This window comes from Chlamydotis macqueenii, chromosome 1, assembly GCF_036417535.1.
Source record: "Chlamydotis macqueenii isolate bChlMac1 chromosome 1, bChlMac1.mat, whole genome shotgun sequence".
Lineage (NCBI taxonomy): Eukaryota > Metazoa > Chordata > Aves > Otidiformes > Otididae > Chlamydotis > Chlamydotis macqueenii.
The window spans coordinates 127263661-127290883 of NC_141556.1; the positions used below are offsets into that span (position 1 = coordinate 127263661).

At 39.5% G+C, this 27223-nt stretch overlaps 1 protein-coding gene across 13 annotated transcripts in view; it reads left to right on the plus strand.

The window, feature by feature from the left end:
• Positions 1-27223, plus strand: part of DMD (dystrophin) — a 1302935-nt gene that overhangs the window by 1222558 nt on the left and 53154 nt on the right. For all 13 annotated transcript variants that reach the window (XM_086766697.1, XM_086766715.1, XM_086766672.1 and 10 more), the window contains 4 exons: positions 9546-9620; positions 14934-15135; positions 18545-18630; positions 21168-21325. In XM_086766697.1, the coding sequence (XP_086622823.1) occupies positions 9546-9620; positions 14934-15135; positions 18545-18630; positions 21168-21325 (521 nt within the window). The remainder of the gene's footprint in view (positions 1-9545; positions 9621-14933; positions 15136-18544; positions 18631-21167; positions 21326-27223) is intronic.

Genomic DNA, 27223 nt, shown 5'->3' on the forward strand with positions numbered 1-27223 from the left:
TAAGTATATATAAGGGAGAAAAGTGTTCTGATGGGTTCAGGTCAACAGTTCAAAAGATGTGTGACTGCTGAAGTCAGTTTGCATTTAGTTTAGCTGAGGTTTATCGCTGTGAGTATCACCCAAATGTCAAGAGTTTAAGATAGCCTTGTTTCTTACTGTATAAAAAAGGAACATGTTTAGGCAGATTTTGTTTCCTTTTCTTTTTCTTATAATATCCTACTGTTTTCCTTCTCAGGAGCAAGGAATTTCCAAAAGGGCAGTCCTCTTTCTGGCTAATTTTATTTCTTTTGGGGTTGACACCAACTGTTCATTAATAGCAAAGTGACTCTGGTTTCACCAAGGGATGCATAATGTGTATTTTTGTTAGTAAACGTAGGTGTTCACATATGTGTACAGAGCAGATTAGACAAGGTGATTCTATATGCACTGCCACATGAGGTGAAGCTCTGATAAAAGTGCTTCTGAATAACCTACCAATTTGTTTTATTCTATTTTTGAATTGGGTATATTCGTCGTTGCCTAACTCCCATACAAATTGCATAATGCAAGCATAACCCGTTTAGTCTTGAACAGAACCCTTGATGTCTTTGCAGTGCTTTGCTTTGCCTCAGGTCAAAACGGTAATAACGGGATGTTTGAAGTCTTTTCAGACCTGTTTAGTAATATTTTATCTGAGAAGATGTTATTAAAGTCGATTTTATATTGCATACTCATTAGATCCATTATTTTTCCCCACATTAGCATCCAAATTTTGCTTCTCATTCGTATGAAGAAGCTAGTAAAGAGCTTAGTATGTATACATTTTAAAAATCTGTTAGAAAACATGAATTCTGTAATCCAAGTAAATGCAAAAAAAAAAAAAAAAAGTCGGACCAAGCACATCAATGCTGTCAAGAGTTTTCATTTCCATTTTCCATTTCTTACACTTAGCCTGTAGAAAATAATTGAGCTGTGTGATGTAGTTCTCTATACATGCTAGTACCTCATAATTTGCTACGGGATCCTTATGTCTAATTTAAATTCTTATAAATTACTGAAAGCTTGCTTTTTTTTTTTAAGTGAATGAGGAAGATGCACCCTAGCACAAGGTAACGTTGCTTATCTGCCTGTGTTTTTGACACACAAGAGACCCTTCTGTAAGAAAAAAATGAGTAATACTAGTTTTATTCTTCACATACCCAATTCATAGACCTACAAATTACTGCATGACATTTTGCTAAAATAAATGAAGTCCAAGTTTCAAACTTATTGGCTCAGCTTTCTATCTTTAGAGAGTTGGGTATTTATAAAAATTAAGATAAATTACCTGTGAGCATCACCTGGTACTAATAAAAGAAGATAGGAACGTGCTGCGTATGCTTCTGTACCTGATTAGATTGTCAGTCCAGGAAGTCCTGTGTCCTGTATTGAGCAGGGACTGCATCAGAGAAAGCAGAAAGAACACATAGGAAGAAATTATAGAATAACTTGCCCATGGAGGAAGTATTCTCAAATTCTCTTTGAGCTCATTTGTTGAAACATGGCCATTTATAAAGATACTAGTAATAACGGTAAGATATTTTGTTTGAAATTTGATATGCGTATCAGAAATTTCTAACCGGTTGTCCTTTTAACAGCAGCTTTTCCTTTTAAGATGCTAAAGTGTTTGCTCTGGACTGCTGTTCTTTACTACTTAGACAACATAGCCATTTAATCAGTTTTAATGAGGCATCTATTCCTGACTTACATTGGGCAATTTTCACTCTTCATTCAAAGTTATGGCTCCTTGAAGGTACATAATAAGCTGTCGATATTAAATGCCTTAATTGTTGTTCAATGGTCAAGTCAAAGTGGCGACAGGCAGTTGCAGCAATGACCTTAGCTGTATAATTTAATGTAGCTAGTAGATGTTGATACAGTTTGGCTAGTTATATAAGGTAAAAAGACAGAAAAAAACAAGTGCTGAAATAGGAAAGGAAGTAAAAATCAGTCACGTGTGAGTCTCAAAGGCTGAGGCTGACAGACATCCCTTGGTTTGTATGGACACCGTTATGAACCACTCTTGTTTTCTTCTAACTTCCCTCTGAAAGTCTTCAAAGTACCAAGAACCGCTCCAGATGCTTTTCTTTCCAAAAGCAGTTCTCTAGCAGCAGGTCTGCTTTTTAACACCGTTCTTTTACAGCCCCTTTACAAATTTTTCTCATCCTTCACGGTGGCTCCAGGGCAACACTGAAATAAGAATTTGTGTTGGTTCATTGTCCTGGAGAGTTCAAGGACCTTTGGGTGAGGGGAGAGATGGGAAGAGCAGGAATCAAAGTGGTTTGGGATTGCTTAATTTTTTTTCAGATTATCTTCTGAGAGTGAACATTTTATGGCAAGCAGCTTAGCTCTGAATGCTATTATTTTGCCTTTAAGCTGAAAATTATTCTAACCTTTGCAGTGATGGCCCGGGAGAGCTTGGCCTGCCATGCCATACTGTTAGTGTCCCCCTCCTCCAGCCTTCCCCTGTAATGTCAGGACGCGTCTCTTCAAGGTGTGTTAGAGTCACTCTGAACAGTAATTGCAGTAGCAGGATGCAGTCAGAAATGTTGCCGTGTGCATCTGTTCATCTCTCCTGATTCACCAAGACACCCTTGCAGACTGCAGTGCACTGGTGACAGCTTTCCATTTAATTTGGAGGGATGGGAGGGGCAGTCCTCTGGAGTGCATGGAAGAGATGTTGCTTAACACCAGGTAGGAGAATGCTGGAAGTTGCTTCTGAGCCTCTGTCAGGCTTTCTGCAGCAGCTGCTGTGTTGATCTCGTGGCTGGCTGCTCTTGTGCAGCAGTGGGAGCTTCCAACTCTGCATGACCAGCGTGGATAAACATTATTGGCTTTGGTTTGTGTATTTGGATTTGTCCTTCTGAAGTGCTGCCTGAAGAGGCTAAACTACCCCTCTCTGCCATTATAGGTTGTTTTTTGTTTGTTTGTTTTTTTTGTTTTTTTTTTTTTTTACAAACTGCTAAACCATGTATTGAATATGAGGTTTTATTCATATTCAACTAATTGATGTCCATGTTTGTGCTAGTAAGACGTGCCTATTGCACACCTCAATTGTTTTATTTCTACTGAAATCCAGTGAGACGATACGTATGGCTTTTCTTTGAAGGTTGCTTGTTCACTGATGTCCTTTTCAAGTTAGCCACAATCTGAATAATACAACTTCTCACTTCAGAAAACAGGGTTGGTTGGGTTCTGTCAGACTTGGATAGCAGTCAGACCTAGAGTAGGTCATCTTTCTTACACTGTGTGGTTGCATCCTGTGTAGGCATACACCTGAGAGACAATAAACCTAACGATAGCAGCGAAGAGGTTAGGTGGTGGCAGATCGCCTTGCATCCCTTGAAAATGAAACCATGGGCATGTTAGCAGTGAAGGAGGATATTATAGAGAGAGCAAAGTAATGTTCTGTTATGGAATAAATGACCAGTATGGCCGGTATGGGAACATTCTGCTCAAGGGTGTTGCACTCTTGGTTTCCGAATCAACACCTTTCATGAATATTTTTGAAGTTGTTTGTTTGCTGTCTATTTATTTTAGAATTTTCTGTTATGACTACTTCTCATCTAGTGTACCTAAGGGGTTTCTGACCTTTCTGGCTGCAAACTCTACTCACATCTCAACCACATAATGAGAAGCCATTACATGCTAAAACTAAGTTCCCAGAGATCATGTCAGTTGGTCCAGTTATCGGGATGCTGGCACTTGCTGTGGTGTTCATCCACTTGGTCTAGATGCAGTCCGCAGCATTTTGGTTCCCTGGATACCTCCCAGTTACCAATTTGCAGAGACACTATCAGCTTTTTTTGCTGTGTGGGACAGGTCTGGCACCGGGGTGCCATATTGTTTCACAGAGAGTGTTCAAGCTGTATGTCTGTATGTATGGTAGCACTGTTTACTGTTAGTTATTCTCGAAGCAATGTAGATGATAACATTAATTACTGTTGTTATAATAAAGGAGTCAGTGGCTGAGACTCAACTGATGTTAAGCAGTGTTATTTGATTAATTTCTTTCCTTTGTGCATTTGTCTCATTTGCATTTTTAAATTACAATTCCTGAAGAGGCCATATATGTCACTGTAGGGCATCATTAGAAGATTTATATACAGGTTTTGGGCAGCAGGAAGAAACCCAGCATTCTTCTCAAGTGGCCAGGGAATCATAGCTGTATCGAATCAATGTGAGGTGAAGCTTCTTGAAAAGTGAATGTGCTGTTAATGTCTGATGAAACATGAAAGCTTAGTAGCTGGGAGTGGAATTATGATGTATTTAGGACTGTACAGTAAACAATTTTTAACCTCAGGTAGGCATTGTCAGAGACAGCAGTGACGTATAGTTCCCAAAATAGTTTATTCACTGCAAGCAATGTATTTATGAACAGCTATATGAACATGCCACAAGCTATGGCTGAGTAAGACTTTCAGGTTTTGAGGTATATCATTGTAGATTTTTTTCCCTTGCAAATAGGTGAGTTTAAAAAAACAAAAAAAAAAACCAAACAAAAAAACCAGCCCTACAAAACCCAAACTCTGTAAATGTTTTCAAATGAAGATGAGGATTTGACCTAATGAGATCTAGTTTCTTTCAAAGAAGTTAGTTGTTAACTTGCCAAACTTTGCTCTTGAGATAATTATCACCTGAAGCATGTAAGCTGCTCTTTCCAGTTTGATCGTGTCCAGCCAGCGAGAAGATTGCTGTCCATAAAATCAAGTGAAATGCCTATGTTTTGCTCTTATTGATTAAAAAACAATTATAATAATGTTCACAATAATATAAACAAGTGACCCTCTTTAAAGTAAAAATCAAGGTGGTTTCCAGGTAGAAAGAACTTCCTGAGGTGCCCTCAGATTACATTGTGTGTGAGAGAGACAAATTATATGAACAACCTTTGACAGGAGGTAATCTGGCTCATCCCAGAGCTTTTAAACACTCTGTGAGATTAGTCTGTCGTAGAGGACAGTACATCATCAAATGAAACATCCCAGCCATTCAGCACTGGTAGCAGCTGGAGCAACTGGAGGGTGGGGTTAGTCTGTTTGAGAACCACCATGGAAAGCAGTTCAGTTATAACACCTTACTTAAAACTTGTTATAGAAGTGACTACTTAAGAATAAAAACAAATGTTCCTCCATGCTGGATGCTAAACCTCTCATTACATTTTTTTTTTTTAAAACTTACTATTCCGTAATATTTTAATTGCTTTTAGTTGCTTATCAACTTATTTTGTGCAGTAAGACTCAGGAATATGAGGATCTGTTTTTCCTCTTAAAATAATATTCATATCTGGAATTTCAAAATCTGGAATTTAGCATGGAAGAATTTTTTTTAAATGTACAACATCTTATTTCTTGATACTGTGCCAGTAGTCAGTGGGACATTCCAGCAAGTGGTCTGGATTTTTGATACAAATTACCGACTGCTTCTCAAATGAGTGGGTTTTTTTACCTGATTGTCCACTGTCAAAAGGATCCACTGTGTGTAGCTACAGCTGTTTCTACAATACTGTAGAAATACCACATCGAAAAGTGTGTTGATGGGGTTATCTTAGCTCTTTTGAGGAAGAACATAGCCCTTATGTTTTGAGATTTCCCTCAACATGCAGAATTGTGCAGAAAATGATAGGATTTAATTATCTGATCATCGTTCCATAATATTTCTGATTTGAGTTCTTCCTATCAGTGGTCTGAAGTCCTCTTCATTAAAGTTGCGTGTATAATAAGAGCGCTAGTTCTTGTTCAGTGTTATTCGTATTAATATGTATGAATATAAGAATATGAACGTGAACATATTCATAAGTTGTAGGCACATGATGGACATGGAGGAAATCACTTTTCTAGATAACCTTCTGTCTACTGCATTAGTTGCCGTGAAGCAAAGGGAGGCACTTGTCATGTCTATGATGAAAAGAAGAAATCAGTGAAAGATTTGCTAATTTCTAAGAGTCACTGATGCTTTAGCACTTTGAACTCCTTTCACCATGGCAGTGGGAGGGCTGCAGCAGAAGCTTAGGAAGATCATGGAGAGATCTTACTGCTGTGTTGGTGGGAATTGTTTGTTGCTGCGAAGGCATCAGCTGTAAGCAACTGCCCTGTATTACAGGTCTGCTGTAACACGATCTTAAATCCTCTCACCTAGAAGCCCTACACTACCTTGCACAGAGAGGTTGTTCATGGCTGAGTGACAGGAGAACCATCATTTCTCTTTGCTCTGGAATGTAAATATGAGTGTCACCAAATACTCCCGTGTGATCTTTTCCTCAGTGTGTTCCATTCCAGGGGCCAGGTGACCTCTTCCACTGCATCATTATTTCAGACCTTAAATAGATTATGCTTTTCAGCATTTACACTTTTTGATCAAAGCTTGAAAGCTGCCTTCTGAACGAGGACCAGGAGTATCATTAAACAGCCTGCAAAGGTCTTATGTACTCCAAGGGCTCTTCAGCCCTCTGATCACCTCATTTGGATGATGAAATGGTGTGTAATTTCTAGGAGTGGGAGGAGGAGGGGGCTGGAGGAAAGCTTATGTGGTGAACTGAGCTCTCTGACCTGCTCAGAGATGATAAAAGCTTTGGAGTCAAGGCTTTGTGGGCCCTTACTCTTTTAGTGGGCTGTTTAGAGGTAGACAAAGCATCAATTTGTTTCCCTCAGGACCCAGAAAGGGGAAAAACCCACAGGGAAGGAGGAACTGATGGTGAATCCATAGGCCCTCTGGAGATTGCTGCTGCTTGAGCCTCCTTCCTCCCTCCTCCACAAGTTCCCAGCAGCGACGGCCAGCTTGCTGCCTCACTCAAAGTCTCTTCCCTTGCCGTCAGTGGTGACGTTACCTCCAATGCTCCCAAGCCCAGCAACCAAGTCTCAATCCCTGACAGTCTTCTACGGTTCATTTAAATGGGGTCATATACCAACCAGCAAGTGGAAGTATTTTCAACCTAATTAGGAGAGGCCTGGGCTCCCTTCATAGCTCCTGACATTGCTCATTGATGGTTTACAGCAGATCCTTCTTGGCAGCAGTGTCATTAAGGTTGATAACAAATTCAGTGTGCATTGCACATACAGAAAATAGATGTAAACTACAGCACTTTCAGGATTAAGTGTCTTTCTGCCCTGATCAGGGTCTGAAATATGCATATGTTTTTACTAATATTTCCTCAAATGTAAATAATAACTGGAGAAGCTTTTTTTCAGAATACTCTGGGGAAAATTTAGGGAAGGCTTCTTCATTTTATCAAATGCTATACATAATCTAGTATATATTTTTTACCAGAATACAAATGCAGATTTACAACAACAGTACAAAATGTAACTGAAGTCACAGTGTGTTTGAGAGAGAGGCTGTTTTATTAATTTCCCTTCAAGACAAATTAATTAGCTTTATTTAAATTGCTCACTGTATTCCACACCACATTAAGGCTTCTGGACCTGTCAGGATAATTGTGAGAGAGGGAGCTGGCAGGAACAATACACAGGAGAACTGCACATTAAAAAGGTGTGTGGATCTGCGCAAAGAAGAAGGAATGATACACAAAGCTGAAACTTTCCCTTCTGCTGTGAGATGTATTTTAGCAATGTTCCACAGCTTTTATTACAGTATACAAAACTACTGCATTATCAAACCTCAAATTACTCACTCAGAACAGCTTAATTAAAATTAATGTAATTGAGACTATATTCCCTCTGCTACCTGTGCACGTACAGCATTGTAAATGATGTTGGGATAGTTATACGCGAGCTACCACCTTGCAGACAGCTTTATAACACCTCAGCGCATATGCCGGCAAGGAATGGGTTTGTATTTGCCCTGTTTTTCATCATATTCTTTCTCTAAGAGTCTGCCAGGCTTAGAGGCAGCTTATTGGGCTAAATGGACTTTTATTCTGAGCCAGATAGTTTTTGTTTGTTTTTTTTTTTAATGTTCTTTTTGTATTTACATAGTAGTTTACATTTTCCAAACTCTTTCCCATCATTAACTCTGTGGGCCCCATGGGTTTCATCAGTAAACTAAATGCATTCAGGGGTGTTGCTGGGTGCGGAAGCTGGCTGGCACAAACACTCAGTTTCTGTGCTAGAAAACCCTGAAATTACAAGATGCCAACCAATCTGTTGGGAACAGTCCCTAGACCACTCAAATGCCCAAGAGTGTCTGTGTCCAGGGCTTAGTTGGGTAGGTGGCAGGGCCAAAAGCATGCCTTTTGCCAGTGTTGCGCTCTCACTTCTGCGTCCTGAGTTTGGTTCTGAATTACATAAGCGGTGATGGATCTACTCTGTAGTCTTGATGTGCCCAATCTAGTTGTAAATTATGAGTTAGCCAGTGTACTGGTACTGATGGCAGGAATTTAGCCACTACTTCAGTGAAGTAGTTACAGCTTCACTTCAGTGAATTTTGTCTTCATTCTTGTTGTAAATGGAGTTTGCCCAAGGCAGGCCACCCTCAGCAAAGTTGGGGACAAGATTACAATAAGAGCATCTTCCTCACTCTGGTATCACGGAAGAGAAAGATGGAAATGCAATTTCCTGTCCCGATTTGGTCCAAGACAACTCCTCCTTTCTTTTGAGCTTTGTCTAGTGTTCACTTCATAGTCTATGGACCAATTGCTGTGCCTTGCTGGGAAAATAATCAGAATTTGGTGCAGAATAACGTTCAGGTAGCCAGTACTGAGCATGACAAGTGCTGAGAGGCTTATATAAGTTCTGGTGCGGTGTGACAGGTTTGGTGTGCGGCCCACCTCGTCCCTGCAGTGTCCCAGGAGGTTTTTGCAAGTCATGGTTGAACTACTCAGTGGGGGCTTGTGCTGAAGTCCTTATTTTGTTAACTGCAGAAGAAGGCTCCAGCAAAAATCGTGTCACACCATTCATTCCTTGCTGGATCCTGTTCCCCACTGTGCTGCTGCAGCCCACCGGCTCCCTGCCGTTTTGGAGGTGGGAACTTGGGAACTCACCTGGTTGGGTGAGCTGGCTTCTCACCAGGAAGGCATTATATGTCATGCCGTGACTGACGTCTGCTTAGGTGGAAGGCACAAAAGTTTCATTGTTTATTATTTTTAAAGTTTTTTGTTTTCTTTTTTTTTTTTTTTTTATCAGTAGCTGAGAGTCACCTGCTTTTTCCTGGGCAGAGCTCTTCTCTCGGGGCTGCCTGCACGCAGCCTGGCTGGTGAATCGGGCAGAGAAGGAGGAGTTTCAGGTTCTTATCTCTCCCACGGTGCCTGCAGTGTGAAAGGCTGTGGTATTTTCAGACAACACTGCTGCAGTCACTGATGTTGTCCTTTCTAGTGCTCTTAAGTTCAGTGCCTTTGAACAACAGGAAGGAACACTTCAGAACTTCATTGTTTTTCTTTTGGATGATTGGTTGTCAAGGTTTGAGGGGCTTTGCTCAGTGAAGTAGAATTTCTAACATTTTTTTTTTTTTTCAGTCTGTTCTTTTAACCAATTAAATTGGTATAATCTTCTAGTTTAATTTAACAACATCTTTGTGAGTCTGGTTATTTCTAAGGTGCAAAGCTGATCTTTTCTTTTAATATTTCCTCCCTACAGCTGACCTGAACAACGTCAGATTCTCAGCGTACAGGACTGCCATGAAACTCCGCAGACTGCAGAAAGCCCTCTGCTGTAAGTATGTGCTTGTGCCTTACCCGCTGCCAGGAAGGCTTTATGACCAATGCACAAGTTTATTCACAGCTTTCAGAAGCAGAAAAACACCCCCATGCTCCCCCAGCTCTACCTGGTGCGTGGAAACCTCTCAGTTGAAGGGTCTTCTGCTGTCACCAGTTTGCACGTTACTTGCGAAACCAAAGTGCTGTGTGGTCTGCAGATCTGTCCCTCCTAAAACAGAGCGGCAGATCAGAAGCAAAGCTGACATTCTCTACATATTTCTCATCTTTATACTCTTTAGCTGGATATTTTCACTGTGCTCCTTGCTGGAGCCACGTCCTGCGTCAGCCACAGCTTTACATCTCAACACCAAAGGAACAGGATTGTATGTATTTGGAACAGTGAGAGTTGGGGTGAAATAATCACTCCAGAGCTGGAATTATTAATGGTTTGTTAGGCTGAATCTTGAACCCTGAGGGGCTGTTGCCTTTAAACGAGATCATCACAATAAACGTTTAGCTTCAGTTTTCCCCAGCTTTTGGTTATGTTCAGAAGTCTCTCATCAGCCATACGTTAGTGATATGCATATTTTAACTTTTTAATTTTCTTGGCTGGTGTATGGTATTCTACCTGTCACTGGAGTTACGTTTCTTTGTCAGCTTATTGTAACCTGATAGCTAAATAATTTGCTCGTAGTTTTCTTGTTAGGCCAATTAGTTGCCAAAGCAAACAGTTTATTAGACAGTATGGTTTGGGAGATTATGAAAATATCTTAACATTCACTATTTGGTGTTTAATTACAGGGTTAAATTTCTGACACAGTTGCAAATGTCTCAACTGTTGATTTATCTCAAGTTTGGATTTGTGCTCACATGCTTTCTGGAACTGAGTCAAACCTCAATATTTTTGAGCATGTTTACTTTCAGACTTATCAGCATGGGTGAATTCCACTTGTGAACAGACTGAACTTCTGAATTTATAAAAAAGTATAAAAGAAAAAAAAGGAAAAAATTAAACAATAAGTGACAATCTTTTGTAATGTAATAAAAGGTTTCAGTGTGAATGCAGTGACAATGAATTTTGATTATTAGAAATACAAGCATCTTTCCATGGCACAGCACTCCTGCCACACTCATTGTGGAAAGGTAGCGTAAAGAAATTGAAGTGATATGGAGTGAAAGGTGTTTATAATCAGTGCATCACTGAAGTAAGGAGCTAAATTTTTTGGAATTACAGATTTCTCTAGCTGGCAGTGAATAAGTGTAACTTGTGACAGGCTGGAAGTGCAAAACTTTGCATCTGTATTACCCTGATTCCTACCACTGAGTAATTCTAGATTCATCTTGGACTTTACGGTGTGGAATTGTAATTATGCACTGAAGCCAGTTCATCTCTCGAGGTTACACTTAGGTAGATTTTCTGAGAATGAATGTTTTCAGAGACATGCAGTGGCACTTACGCTGATTACTTTAGCACATTCTTCATACTCGTATCTAAGGAGAAGTATTTAAGGAATTTGGTTAGCAGTCTTTGTTCTTACAAATATTTTTGCTTGGAGACACTGTCATTGTATTTCTGTATTCTGTGATTTCAGTGTTGCTTGTGAACTCAGTTTAATTAGATTAAAAAAAAAAAGCCCAACTAATTACAAAATTCTTTTTCTGTGGTTTGGCACTAGTAGAAATAGAGCGCAGTGCTGGGTTTTGGGGCTCCTACACATAGCCAAAGATCCCTAAATTCCACCTGCGTTAGGTGCTGATTTCGGCTCTTACTTTTTATTTCTGTTTTAAAATTACATGAGTTTTAAGAAATATGTGTGTGTGTGTATATATATATATTATTTTCTGCAAACTTCATAAAAAGCAGAGCAATGTTGTCTACTGAGAAGCACTCTAAAGATGTCTGCGCAATAGAAGGCCTGAAGGGGCGGAGGTGCGGCCTTTTCCTCAGGGGCAAGAATAGAAACACTTTTAAAAATGAACTATTCTTAGACTTAGTTCTTTTCAGTTTGTAAATTAAACCAATGAACACTAAAACACTAGGATATTAAACCTAAAGAAGAATATGGAAAATTGTAATCCTTAACAAATAAATTTTACCTTAGGAGAGTCTAGTGTGTGGCTGTATCATCTCAGCCTTTGAAATTATTGTGGGCATGCCAGATGTAACTATTGCACCGTTTGGTTTTTTTTGTTTTTTTTTTTTTAAATGTACGGTTTTCTTTGATAATCACATCAAAGCATGTTGACTTTCTTGTTTTGCTGGTTTAAAAGATCTGATCTTCAAGTGCAAGCCACATCTGAATATTATGATGTCTATAAAATGGGATGTATTCATAAACTTTTCTTGGAGATGCAGCAAGAGAAGATATTCAAGAACATCTGTTAGGGTGCTTTTTTTTCCTTTAATTTTATACAGACTGGATTAAATATATTTTTTTAATGTATCAACCAACAGCTGTAGATTACAGAGGAGATGATCTTGCATTCTGGCAACGCCATTAATACTTTTCATCAGCAGTTATATGTTGAGTTTTCCCAAAGTTCAGTATGTGACCTCCACAGAATACCTTCTCTTGCCTGTTAATTGTAATTTCTGTCCTCCAGTGGGTCAGTTATTCTATGTTACCTTTTGTGTTTTTCCTGCAGTCTGGCCACAGGTTGGTCCATAGTTACAAACATCCTAACTTTTTTTTTTCTCTAACCTTTCTCTTTGGCCTCTCTGGAGGCCTCTCTAGAGGCCAAAGAGGTATTTATAGAGATCACTTAGATTTCAAAATAAGCTAGAAGCTACTGCTTACACAAATTTTGGAGTCAGTTTTGTAATTTTAAATAGAAAAGAACAAAAGAGTGGCAGGGAACCCACAAAAAGTACAAAGCATAAAATGCTATGGTTTATTTCAATTAAAGCTTTGCAAATCACTGAATGACAATGAATACGCAGCTCTTAAACGTATCTGACTGTTGGGGCTTGTCTTTTGAAAGTCTGGCATTCACGGGACCTCCATATTTGCTTTCAGGAAAGAAATACGGAATTCTTGGTTCTGGGAGAGAACCCCTCAACATTTCTTTAATCTTGGTGGGAAAGATGCAGGAGGAGCTTAGCGTGCCAAAGGCCAGAGCCACTCTTCTTCCCATAAAAAGAAGTTCCCCAAAGCAGAATGTGGTGGCAAGCACTTTTTGCTTGTTACGAGATGAACACGTGTTATTAACTTCAAGATAGGACAGGAGGTTGATGAAGAGCGGGGTGAAAGGCTTTTCAGAAGTTGCTGCTTATTAGAGGGAAAAGCTTTCACAAAGTGGAATGACCCCTGTTTAGCGGTGGCTGCATATATAATTAAGTTGCCACTCAGATGCCTGAGGGGTTCATTTAATTACCATTGAGTCATAGTCTCAAAGAAACCGAGAGTTCAGCCTACAGCTTGCAGTTAAAGGTGTTGTGAAGGCGGTGCTCTATTTCCAATTTGACTAATAAATAATGAGAAGAAAGACATCTTTCTGAGACTTTTAGGAATGGGTCTGGTAAATATGCTTTTGTGAGATCTAACATTGACCTTGGAATAGCTCTATTTTGTATGCTAGTAGGTTAAACATAATATTTGAAAAGATTTTATTTTAATAGATGCTTCACATATGCTATGTGAAAAAAAGTTAAATTCCTGTAAGGCCCTGCACAAAACCACAGATTCAAAGTCAGATTTCTTGGTATAATAATGGGGGGTAGCGTTCCAAGCTTTTCTTATTCTATCTACCACTAGGTACGTCAGGCCCATAGGATGAAATTTTCAGAAGTGCTTAAGGGATTTAGTAGCAGAAGTCCCTATTGATTTCCAATGAAACTTATACTCCTGAAATTCTTTTGGTAGTTATGAAATCCCACCATAGTGTCCATGCAGCATTACCAAGCAGCCGGTGTGCAGCTAAAGTATTTTTCTTCTCCACTAGGACATCAAAGGATCAGCTTCATCCTTGATAAAATAGGATAGTCAAGTCTGTCTTTGGCAAATGTGCCTTTAAGCTGGATGAATTTCTTAAAAAATTCTGGTATGGGGTTCTGCATTTACCCCCTGCACATTTTTTTTTTTTTTTACATTGCTTAGAGATGTTGCTTACCAGGACTCAATAAAAATACATTTTTATTCAAATGAGAGAAAAAATGGTCTTGCAGTTGGGCCAGTTCATATCCCAGTCTTGAGACAAATTTCTTGGATGATTTTGGGCAGTTCGCTTTGGACCAGATCCTACTCCCTCAAGTCATGTTGAATCGTGCTGCACTTTGTGGCCGCTCATGGTGTGAGCAGGACTAACAGCGTCTGGGCTTTAATATCCGCATTGCCCACACACTGGAAATTCACTGCAAGGAATTACAAAGAGTTTTCGTGTGGCAGTGGCAAGATCTGTGTCAAAAGTCTCCTTTTTCTGCTTTCTTTTGTTCTTATTCTTGTTTTACTTTGTAAACCAACGCCCCATAACTCTCTGATTTGGTATCTCCCTACGTGTGCTGCTGCTGTGATGTTAGTATGCAGACACTAAATGCTGAGAAACGGAAGTTCTGTTTTGCCTTGGACATCCAAATTTCAAAATGCAACTGACTTAAATTAGAACGAAAATCAAGTTTTTAAATGTCCGTGACAAAAAACACTCTTGTATGTTGACCCGTAAGTTTAAATGTGTCTTATTCTATAAAGGCATGCTTACTTATAGGTATAAATGCTCTGCAGAATTAAAAATGGATAAATTTCATCAGTAAATATTGAAATAGACCATTTAACGTTTCTGGAACCTTCTTTACCTGTCCTCACCAGAGGAAAAGTAACAAGAGAGGTTAATCCCGGTTAAGTTGTGATTTGTTTGCATATTCCTTGTGGAGTTTGGTTTGGTTAAGATTGCTCAACTTCTATAAGAAATGGACAGCACATCTCAGGAGAGCTGATGACGTGTGTTGTGTTCAGAGCGCATTTGGTGAATGCGGTAGTCAAATATTAGCCTGTCTGTAGGAACATAAAATGTGAAACACGTAATTTTTACTTACATAATAATTTATGTGTAATATTTCCATCGGATCCAATAGCATCATAGGTACTTTTACAGCTAAAAATGAAACAGATTTCACTCTTACAAACACTGCCCTCATAGACCACAGCTGAATAAACAGTGCACCTGTAGGACTCTTGAAACCAGCCAGTTTTGCACGTGACTTTCAGGGGACATAAAATGTGTTCTGGCCAGGCACATAAGCCAAGTAAATTGTTCTGTTTACAGTTTGGGTACGGGTAATGCAACCACTGTCTCTCTTCAACCTTTATTGTGGGGCATTTTTTTATTTTTACAGTGGATCTCCTGAGTCTGTCTGCTGCATGCGATGCCTTGGACCAGCACAACCTCAAACAAAATGACCAGCCAATGGATATTCTGCAGATCATTAACTGCTTGACCACCATTTACGATCGTCTGGAACAAGAGCACAATAACCTGGTCAACGTTCCTCTCTGTGTGGACATGTGCCTCAACTGGCTGCTGAATGTCTACGACACGTACGTATGGGTGCTCTGAGCACGGGCGCTCAGGAGCTTTCCTGACGGCACAAGGGGAAGGGGGAATGGGTAACAAGCGGTCTGTCTCAGAAAATTAATGGCTTGGAGCTGAAAAAAAGTGAAAGTTTAATAAGCCTAATGGTTTTAATAGCTGCATTTAGCTCAATCAATACAGCCCTTGGTTAGGCTTACAATCTTAGATTTATTAAGGTAAGCAATGAGAGAGCTGGAAAACAGAACTTTTTTAGCAGATTTCTGTGTTCAGAGCAATTCGGGGACTGACTCAGTAGGTCATGGCTTTGCATGGCTTTTTAAATTTATTTAGATAAAGAAATTCAAGAGAATTATCAAGAAGCAACAGTATGAACATCATGATATAGACTTATGCATGTGTCTGTGCTTCTGGATGTTAAACCTCTTCAGAGCTGTCCCATTTTTTGTAGCTTTCAATCCATAATTCTTGTTCAAAGATGGAAGAGGCTCATGTATAATCTAATGTGCTTACAACCCTTAGCAGTCAGGAGATTTGAGAAATATTTTGGCAGAGGTGTAGTAAAAAAAAATGTACCTATAAGTATAAATAAAACAGAGTAATTTTACCTTAAGAAAATTAATGGGCATTCCTATTCATTGAGTTAATGATATTGCTCATAATACATAGACAGATTTTAACACACGTTTTGTAAGCTAATTTTACAGTAAGCCATTATTTTTGTATTTGGTGAATTTAGTGAAAAAAAAATATGTCAGTGGAAGTCTTTATTTGTTTTTTAAAGTTCTTATCAACCATCTTCATCCAGCGTGCTCGTTACTGTGGCAGAATAAACATTTTCGTACAGAAATGAAGGACCTGGGACAACTACTGTATTTTGAAACATGTTATTGTTACTGACATTTTGAAACATATTGAAGTGAAGTGCCATAGCATTGCTCTTCTGTCCACCCTTTATCACAGCACTGAGGTGTCGATGGTCACCTGCAAAAGAAAAAAAGTACAGATTTGTACAGTCTCTTCCTGCAGGACCACCTCCAATAAGGCAGTTGCTTGTAGCATCCTCTGCAGCAGCTGCAGTATCCTGTGAAGTGGATTACTGAGATTATATTATATTTTTGTGTAGTGTACCAGTAGCAGGGAATGGGGCTATATTCATTTAAGAGCCAGATTTTATTTCTTTAATCTGCTTTGGCTTTCACAGAACTCTGATCCACTTCTGAATTATCCTCGACTATAAATAACATATAAACGAAGACACCCAGTTAGTGAAAAACAAAAAAGATGTGGTAGGGATGTTAATCCAGATCAGCCACATTGGAGGCAGTGAGGGAACTAAAGGTCATTTGACAGGCTGCTCCTAAGGTGGACCGTCCATTTTAGATTTGCTGTGTCCAGTCTAGTTTTCTTTATGTTGCACTGGACTGAAAGTACAACATTAGAAATTATAATTGGCTGCCTCCAGGCCATTCCCTGGGTATGCTAGGGAACTGTATATTGCAGGACACAATGAAACAGAGGGTTGTTTTATGTGTGAGGAAAGCTTGTAGCTATTTTGCTGAAATTCAGGTTTGAATTAGGCTGGTAAGAGGGGTGACCTTGGGGTTGCGTGTGTTTAGTTTTCATTGTAAACTTAATAGTCAGAGATCAACCGCAGTGCACAGAGGTACTAGAGATATTTAATTAAATGTACTAAATCTTTACTTTTCTTATAATTGAAAACTGTAGTTTGTAAAGATATTAATCAAATTCACAGTCAATGACTGATCTAATTATGGGCACAGCTCTGCAAATCCAACACGTTTCAGATTTGTTTTAATTGATCAGTCACTCATGCTCATTTGCAGTAGCATGCTAAATTATTGGTTTAACTTGGGAGGAGAGAAGAGTGAACTGAACAACTCATGATTTGTGGAAGTTTCAATTTAATATGCCTTGCAGGGAAATCATCATTCTACATTCTTCTACTGCATAATTTGCATGAGCCTGGTATTCATCAGCAGGAGTTTCTCAGGGCATAGATGATAATTAATTTGGAAAAGATTTGAGGGAGAGGAGTAAGAGGAGTAGAGTGTGGAAAGCATAGGTAAACAACAAATGCTTACTTGTTATGGAAAATGCTAGATTCTGTAGTAAAAGGCTGCAAATTCTAAATTCGGCTTTGTCCACCAGTTTCCATCCGCACCTTTTATAGGGTTTGCAGAGGAGATGTGTGGGTAAACGAGCACTGCTGGCTCCTACAATGCTGTCACAGGATTAAAAAGACAACATATGTCTTTGCCGAACAGTGCAGCCTGATGCATGACTGTGGCACGCCTGTACGTGATTTGTCTTATTTCCAGTGGTACTCTTAATGGTGATGCTTCAAAACTGTTGATAAGGCTCTGCTTCAAAAATGTCAGTTTGGGGCATTAGCTTCCTCTGTTGTATACATCTTCGTTTGCAATAGATGTTATGTATTTGGAATGTTATCAGAAATAAAAGTCTTGGGGGAAGCCAGCAACTGGAAGTAAATTGAGCTAAACCGCATGACTGAGAGACGGTGTGAAGTTTTGTCATTGCGTCGCCTGCAGCGCAGAGGAGTCTGTTCTTACCACAGTCACGTTAAAAAACAAAAGTAATAGTGTGGGCATGTAACAAGGCAGCAGCGAGTGTGAGGAAGAGGCAGAGGCTGACCAGAGGCAGCACGGGGACTGATGTGGAACATACCAGCCCCTTGGCACTGCACAGGACAGGTCCAAGTGGTGCAAGGAGGAGCTCAGAAACCATGCCAGTGCTGTTAATGGCATGACTGTACAGCCTGCCTGCCTTCTTGTGACTTCTAGGCAAGCTTCATCATCCATCTGAACGTCTTACAAGCACCTCTGTCGCTGCACGCTGCTGGCAGAGGCTGCTTTTTCGTGCTTAGCCACCTGTTGCCTGCTCAAACAGGTCAGGGCAGGGCTAACAGACAGTAAGCAAAGACTTTCCAAAAAAAAACAACTGCTACATCTGATTTCTAGTGAAAGTGAAGCTAGCTATATTGTCTTTGGCAAAAGAGATGGTTTGCTTTTCTGTCAGGGACTTGATCTTCTCTGAGAATAGCTCAGCAGCAGTTGCGTAGGGTAAAGACTTTTATCATAAAAAAGGAGGTGAGTAATTATTTCCGAATGAGACCAATTCTGGTTGAATTGTTACAACAGCACGATCGAAATCAACTGTGCCTGTGAAGCCACAACCATATTTCATATTTCGTTTCTAGCTTACCTAATAACTGGCCAGCATGTGCTGTGCAAGATGCTTCTGGTCCCTTCCAACCCTAACCATTCTATGATTCTATGATTTAGGATGACTACAGCACTGCAGTGAACTTGATTATAGTAAAGAAATTATGACATGAATGGATCATGTGATCAGCCAATGTTTCTTTTTCATTAGGGGTCGAACAGGAAGGATCCGTGTCTTATCTTTCAAAACTGGCGTTGTATCCCTTTGTAAAGCACACCTGGAAGATAAATATAGATGTAAGTCAATGTCATTATTTTGGTTTTATGTTTATATTCTGGTTTTATTCCTCCTTTTCATTGCGTAAACATTTAAGTAGCATACAGAGATGAGATTTTTAGATAGTTCAGATACAAAGTGTGTTAATTTGCTTCACCTTGTACTTTTAAGTTATTTGTTCAGTATGGTTTTAGGTAGTTTTAACACAGCGGTCCTCAAACTTTTTCAATCACAGCTCAACCAGTAAAAAAGTTTTGAGCATGCGCCCCCAATAGATGTATATTTATTTATAAATTATATACATGTACCACTGTACTAAATATATTATGTATGTTATGAAACATACAAAAATAGAAATTAAAAAGGATGCAATAAAGTTTAAATAAACACTATTTAATTTTTTTTAAATTTAAGTTATTAACAGTACAAAAAAGGTTTTCTTACTGCACCCTAATGGATTGTCTGGCACACTCCCTGGGGTACAAGAACCCCCCTTTGGAAGCCACTGGTTTAGCACACCTTCATACACAAAAATGCCTGTCTATATGACATCTTGCATTACACCATTTTAAAATATATTGACTTTAAAAAATATTTTCCACAAGGTGGTCAGAGTCTTGTTATGTACATTGTATTTAAATATAGTTGCTACCTTTAAATAAATATTACAAATATGCAACTTTTACATGTTTTAATAGAACAAATCCTGAAATACTTGAAAAAATTCTACTCGATGTTTTAGTTTCGTCTGACTAATGAATCAGTTCATTAGTGAGGCTGGGATCCAGAAAAGATCTACTGATAAGAGTAGTTCTCAAGAATAATTTTCTGGTTAAATTAACTGGTATCACTCATTCATGCATTTAAAAAAAAAAAAAAAAAACCACTAAAAAAAACAACCTTTAGGATTTGACCCGATACCATAGCAGTTCTTCATCAGTTGTTATTATTCTATTCTTCTACCAAAGAAATTTGAAGAACACTAAAGAAAAAACAGACATTTCCAACCATGGAGTCTGTGCATGACTGTGTATAATTGGATCAGGTTTAGGGCAATCACTATGAATGTCACAGTTTAGGTCTCTAGATGTTTCCTGTGCGTGTTTTGAAAAAGTATTCAGAAAATCTTTAAAGAAAATTGCTCAGTACAGATATTTATATCACTGAGGATTTTCAAAGTGATAAAGCAAAACATTTATTCATATTTTGTAGTCTTCTGCAGTGTGTGTGCATGGTAATGCATAACACTCCTTTTTAAGGCTGTAGAACGCTTAATGTTTTAATGATGGAGAAATTGAAAGCTGACTAGTTTGTGGGAGAGAAAGGAATTGTCTCTGCCAGGGTGTGGCTTGGCTTCACTATCCATGCTGAAGTTGTAGTGCAGTTGCTACTAGTATTGCTGCAGGTATGTGATGAGTTGCACCCCTTAATTTTTTTTACTTTCATTTGTGCAGGAGAGCAAAGCTGGTTGTGCTACAGCTCAAGTCTTCAGGCTTGCAGGGGTGATGGAAGGATTTATTCCAAAATTATTTATTATAAAACTAGACTTGGCAAGAATGAAATTCATGTAATTAAAAAATAGTCTTTTCTATATCCGTTCCTTTATTCCTTCAGAAGAAAACAGATGTCAAAGCAGTGCTTGGAAAATTATCTCAAGCAGTCCTGAAGCACCTTTATAATTGTATCCCTGGTGTTGGGTGAAATATTAAGGCAATTAAAAAAAAAAGGCATTATTTTATTCTAGCTGTCTAGCTTTTTTTTTTTTTTTTTTTAAACTCTTCAAAAAGTAAGGAGAATTTATTCAGGTCATGTACTATCAACAGGGATATTACCAAATAAATATTTCAGTTAATGCCAACCTGATTTTTCTTCTTATTATGAACTCTAAAACCTCCTCAATGTATACGTAGTATAACTAATTCCCAACAAATTAAACTGAGTTTACGAAGGGATGATTATTCTGTCCTGTAGGAATTATTTTCTGGAATGATGCAATAGCAGAACATGGCTTCAAGTGACATTTCACTTCAGAAGTTAAAATTTAATATGATATTAACATTCCTGGTGGATGGCAGGTTCTGTGGTACTGTAATGTTTTTCTTTCATTTTAGAAATACTCTTAGATTGAAAGATTATGATGCATCAAAGTCAGGGAGCTCTTGTTTTTCATTTCAACTCATCTGAAAGGGAATCGATTCTCTGAGTTGTACATTGATTGCTAGGACTTGAAAATGTGCTATACGCTCTATGAGATTATTTTCCTGTTAAATGATATTTTGAAAACATTTATGTTGTTGTGGCTCAAAGATCCTGCTGTTTAGTTAGCTCTGTTGTAGAATCACAGCTGCTAGCATTGGTAATGCCACAGGGGCTGTGTTAAAATGGCCTTTCTTCCCAGGTGGAGGCTAATAATGCTATTAAAAATTATCACTGGACGACATGTGTTCGCCAAGGCTGTTGACTGCACTTGTGAGATTTTGAAATGATGCAAGCTTCCGAACTATTGCCGTATCCTGGTTGTCATGCTTTAGGTCTGGTGTCCTTTTCCTTCCTCCAGACCTGTTCAAGCAAGTGGCAAGCTCCACAGGCTTCTGTGACCAGCGCCGACTGGGGCTCCTGCTGCACGACTCCATCCAGATCCCTCGGCAGCTGGGGGAAGTGGCCTCCTTCGGGGGCAGCAATATCGAGCCAAGCGTCCGAAGCTGCTTCCAGTTTGTAAGTTCATTTGCTCGCTGTCAATTTTCTGGTTTGGATTTTGTGTCGAGGTAGCCTGTCTGTTCTGAAAAAGGATTGAAAATCTGGAAGAAGGATTAGGATACTGAGGGTCATTTCATGATGGTGTTTATTGGTGTGTTAAACCATTCCTTTGACGAGATGTGTTTGAATGAGCCCATTTCTCTGGCCGCAGTGGAAGAAGCCCAGATTATGCTGTTACCCAGACAGCAAATAATTGCCACCAAGGCTTATATTGTAACTGAACACTGCAAACAGTTTAAGCCTTTCTCTTGCCAGGAGTACATCACCATTTATTGCTGCCATGTAGGTGAGCAGCAATGGTTAATCTAAATTTTGGGAATATACAGACCTGTGACAGCCAGGTGCCCAGGGAAGCGATAGGAAAGAAGCGACTGCCTGCAGTGCTGTCTAAGAGTGAGGAGCGCTCTATGAGCTCCTTCCACTGCTTGAAAGGATAATGCCAGGGTTTTTTTTAAAGAGTACTGAAAGAATTCCTGTTCTGTCTGTTGAGGAATGCACAGTGAGTTGGAGGCTCCTTTTCAAACTCGTAAATTATTTAATCTGGGGAGGAAGAGAGTTAAGGGAATTATTCATCCTTATCCTAACCACCAGCAGAATGCACAAGATGAAGACAGCTGCTTAATGAAAAGGTAGAGGAGGGGAGGTAATGTATGGTGTCTGATTAACTCTCAGTGAATCTTCTACATTACAATGGAACAAACGCTTTTTTCCCCATCCCCTAACCATCCCTGGAGGACTTTTTGTTTGACTGGGGGTGGGGGGAGTTGTTTGCTTTTTTGCCTGCTACTCAAGTTTCATTATGTAGGAGTTTGAGTTCTGTAGTAAGCAAAACACAGCACGTTTTTTTCAATGAATATTAATGCTTGGAAGTAGTCTTTTCACACACAGTGACTATGAAAAGAATTAATTCTAAAATCACCACAAACTTCAGTTGTGATGGGATGTCTGCTTTGTGTATTTTAAAAAGTTATTTTACCACATTAATTCTACTGGATTCACATTTTCCCATTTCCATCATTCATGTCTTGACCTTTTATAATTCTAATCTGTATTTGATGTCATTTCCAAATTAATGTTTTATAGGGCCATATCCTGGGTAGATAACTCATGCTGATAAACTATGTGTAGGAATGTTGATACCTGGGTTAGACCCAGCTGTGGTTTTCAGGCCTCGAGTTCCATGTTGGCCTTTCAGATGAGACCAACACAACATGATGCTGCAGCAAATCTGTGGTCAAAAGCTTGTTTGTGCAAATGACCTTCGTCTGAAATTAGGACTTGCTGGATCCTGTCGTTCTCCCAAGTGAACGGCAACAGCACTTAGAACACTGTTGAAAAACTGATAAGGAAGGTGACCTCAGAATGTGACAACAACATGGGTTTTTTTGAAAGGAACTGCCATTCTACGTGTTTATACTAGGAAAAAAACAATAAAATTCATAGTGATGGAACATACAAAACCAGTTTTTTTTAAAGTAGGAAGAAGACCTTGGAATGAATGTTTATTTGAATAAAAAGAGGTAGCAACATTGTCATTACAAATGAAGGCATGCCGGCTATTACAAACGATGGCATGCTGTACTGCATCCAGCTGCCAGCATTTCTAGAAATAGCCGAAGCACAGCTGGGCACAACCTTTGACATGTTCATAAATCATAACATCAAAAAACCTGAGGTTTCATTCTCTTACCTGCACTGAAAAATAGATTTTCTTCTTACTGGCAGTAAGAGGAATTTCATCCTCTCTTTTTCCTCTGGGTGAAGCCTCATTTTAACTTGTGGAGTGGGAGGGTGGTTTCTGACCCGGGTTGGAACCGAACAGATGATCTTCTAGGAGGAGCAGAAAGGGGGAGGGAGGCTCAACTGAGGAGGGGAAATAGGAAAACAGGGGGGATGGAGTCCTAGGGAGAGGAGCAGAAATCCAAGCATAGGGAGTGCCCTCATGGGGGGGAGGGAGAAGGAACTAAGGAGTGGAAGGAAAGGGCCACGCTTAAGGAAGGATGTTAGGAACAGTAGTGGGAACAATAATGATGAAGGAAACTGAAGGGTGGGTAGGATGAGGCATGGAAGAAGGGAGCAGAATGGAGATGGGGAAAGAAATAAGACCTTTCCAGGAGAAAGGGAGGAGCAGAGTACAGAGACAGCCTTTTGGCATAGGAGGGTGAGGGGGCACATGAGTGTCCTCAGGCTGGGGGTGCAGAGTAGAAGAGCTGGTGGCGGGGAACAGGGAGCAGCCCGGGAAGCAGAGCGGCTGGAGGAGCTGGACGGCCGAGGGGATATCGCACGGGGCTCCTGGTGGCCTGCTGTTACTGAAGTGAGATAATTGAGGGAATTCTGCTTTTAAAAATAGTGTAGTTTACATTACTGTGTGTAAACTAAATTAAGTCTTTTTTTCTTTGCACCCACAGTTTGAAAGGTTTTTTCTTTATTTTTTTTTTCTTTCGTTTTTATTTTTTTTTTCTGGTGGTGATAAGGCAGCAATAAATTGCAGTCATGTCAGAGCCTGCAACAAATGTGTGCTCTCCCAGCCCCCCTTAGGTTAGGTGCCCTGGCAACGGCCTTGTCCGACTGCACAACAGCAGGAAAAAAAGGGGATGTTCCCAGTGATAAGAGGGGAAATCTCTCCTTGCTTTTAGGTTTGAAGTGGGAGTCCTTGGGAATGAGGGATGGGGAGGGCAGGCTTCCCAGCCCCGCCGTTGCTGTTTGTCGTCCCTCAGCATCGACTCTTGCTTTCATCATTTTTTTCCTGTACAGAAAGGTGCTGATAGTAGTTGTTGGGAGAAGAAGGATGTTAGGGGACTCTTCTTTTCTATGCAGGGCAAGGGGATATAATTTCTGCTTTGAGATTTTAACACAAAAATATTTTTAAGTGAGAGGGAAGAGCTTGATCTAGTGACCGCTTGAAGTCTATATAGTTCTGCCTGGGCTCAGACTGCATCAAAGCAATCTATAGCTCCATGAAAAATTGAGCTGAATCCAGTATTACTGCAGTGTGAAAGCGCTTCCCTTTTAGATCTGTGATGGGTACCTTTTTTAAGTAAACAGGATAGGGAATTGTTATGGACTGAAGGACATGCACTGTGTTTTAATCACAGTGGAAAACTATTAATATGCTTTCCTTGTACAGTGTAAACAGGACCTAGGAATTCACATCACTGCCTTGGATGAGTTACTGTGACATTGGGATGTTTAGGAAATGTGGTGTGAAAACAAGAGAAAAAAAATGTGTCTTGCTGTTTCTCAGTAAAATTTTGGATATTTGTTTCTTGATTGTAAACTGCTTTAGGTATGCTTTCTTCAGAGGGTGTACTTGATGGGAAAAACTAGTACAGATGAAGCAAGGGAGTAGTAAAATACGTACAATTAATTCATATCTGTATTTTAAACCTTCTTGTTTCATTTCTCTTTGACAGAGGAAAGTATTTTAATATTCTGTGTTGTATAGTCTTCATTCCTAGGTCTGTACTTGATCGATAGTAAAGCAAGATCAGCCTGTTTTTTTATAACCACTTAGCTGTGCCCAAATCCAATGTATTTACTCAGACAAATAAAAGCCAAAATAGGGGCCTGTTAGTCCTTTTAGGTGGAGTTTAGGTGTCGCAGATCCAGGGGCAGGACCCTGATAGTGACTTTGGCCGTAAGTGCTGTGATTGGAATAGGTTGGGCAGTCGTGTTGTGAGGGGTGGGCTGGGGGGTTGTTTTGAACAGTTAGGAAATATCAGTACTGTGTACAAGTAACAGTATATAGTTATATGGAGAGCTATAGGAAAATAACATGCAAATGCAGCGTTACTGTTGAGGGACTCGGTCTCGTTTGAGAGATCCAGGCAGCCCTTGTTTCTATTCATAGGATATTTCTTCTGCTTTTGGCTCTGGCAGGGGAGTGCTGGCCTAGGGAAACTAGCAAATCCTTCCTCGAGTTACTCTGCTGTGAATGTTATAAAACAGCAATTCAGGTTTTGTTTAAGCAGGATGTTGTGAACCTGTGCCTGACTTTGGGAGGCACTCTTGAAGAGTCCTACAAGTGAGCTGCTCTAAAGAGCTGTTTTAAAATGGTTTAGTGTAGGGGGGACAGGGAGCAGGAAGATGGTGTTTTTCAAGTGCGGATGGTATAAAACTGTACACTGATTCACTTCTAGGTTTGTGGTTTTTATTTTTTTTACTCTTTGCCCCAAGAATAAAAGCATTGATTGGAGTAGTCAATGCAATCAAGTGTAATGCAAGGGGTCAAAGTCTTAAGCATTTGTTCGAAGCGGAGAGGCAGATTTACTTTGTGTCACCTTTATAATAATCCCCTCTTTCTTGCCCATGAAACAGCACTTGTCTCAGAAACAGTAAGTTCTTAATTTTTGTTTTATTACCAGCTAGCAGTGGGGAGAACACGAACATATTGTGGAAGCCACTCAAGAGTGGAAGACAAGGTTCAGAAGGGTTTGGTCTACTCTGGGGAGACAGGGCTACTGTTCCTGGCTTGCTCTGCATTTTTAAACTTTTAACAAGTCAGAAAAATCTCATTCGTCAGTTTAGTTTGTCCAAAATAACATTTACCTAAAGTAACATAAAACTTTCCATCCCAGATGAAAAAAAAACCATTAAATTAACAATGTTAATTTATTTCCAAATGATTTCCTACACTGCAGATAAACAGAATACAGCTCATCAAAAATGTTATCATAAATTTGTGCTATATTGTCTGAATCTGTCCAAAACCGTATCACATTGTTCATGTAAAATCACAACTGTATTTTGGAGCATGTTTCATGTGATGGATAAATAGAGTTAATGTAGGACAGAGTATTTTTTAAACTACTGGCTGGAAGAAGATGGGGAAAAAAATGAAAAATTGAACTCCCAAGTGTTGCAAAAAGATACTAGCACCACCCAACTTCCTGTTCCCCCATTGTTTCTGCAAAATAAATACTGAAAAACAGATGTCTGGAACATAATGAGTTTGAATGTCCCCCATAACAAATTGTTACTTGTAAGCTGGAAAGGGCTTTATGAATTTTACTTTATGATTCACTCTGTTATTACCATAAAAATTGGGAGTTGAACAGAAGTGCGTTCAAGAGAAAACCATTAATATTCTTTACAACTTGATCTTGTTGGTTCAGATACGAAGTATATGAATTCAGACTTCTTCCTTTATGTAAAATCTTCAGCTGCTGCCTTTACCGGATTTAGAGATTATTAAAAAAATCGTAATAGCAGCTCAGGGAGCAGTCAAGAACTGTCTGTTCTATACTGTCTGACCCTGACCAGCTTTTCTCCACATGGCTTTAAATCTTCATGTAATATAATTCGGAACCAGTTCAGATACATTTTAATGCACCTAATCTCTCTGAGTGCAGGGTTTGTACATCCAGCGTGCAGAGCTCTGGGTAGGCAGCTATTGGGACTGCTGGCAATCGACAGTGCCTGCAAAATTAAAATAGATCTTTGGATGTGAGAGAAGGTCTTTCATCGCCGCAATGTTTTCCCTGCAAATTTAAAGCCGCTACAAGTGGAGAGTGGCGCTTTGAGCGGATCGTTCTTATTCTAACTGCAGCCTGCTCTGCAGCATTTCCCTACACTTTGTATTTTTCTGTTAGAAATGGCATACTAAAGAGATCCTCTTAAAATTTTTTTGAGGCTTAGGGAACCTCTGTGTAGAAAGTGTAGTCTGGTAGGCAGGGTAGCGGTTTGCCACGTTAGTTCCTGGCTGATGCTGGCTCGCTGAGTGAGCCACAGAAAGTCTCTCACCAGCCCCTTTACTGCCCTGGCTGCTAGCTGAAAAATAGACATATAGATGATCATATTTTATAAATACGCTTTTCTCTCAGGAGGGTTCTATGATTAATTTAATTCTATTGAATT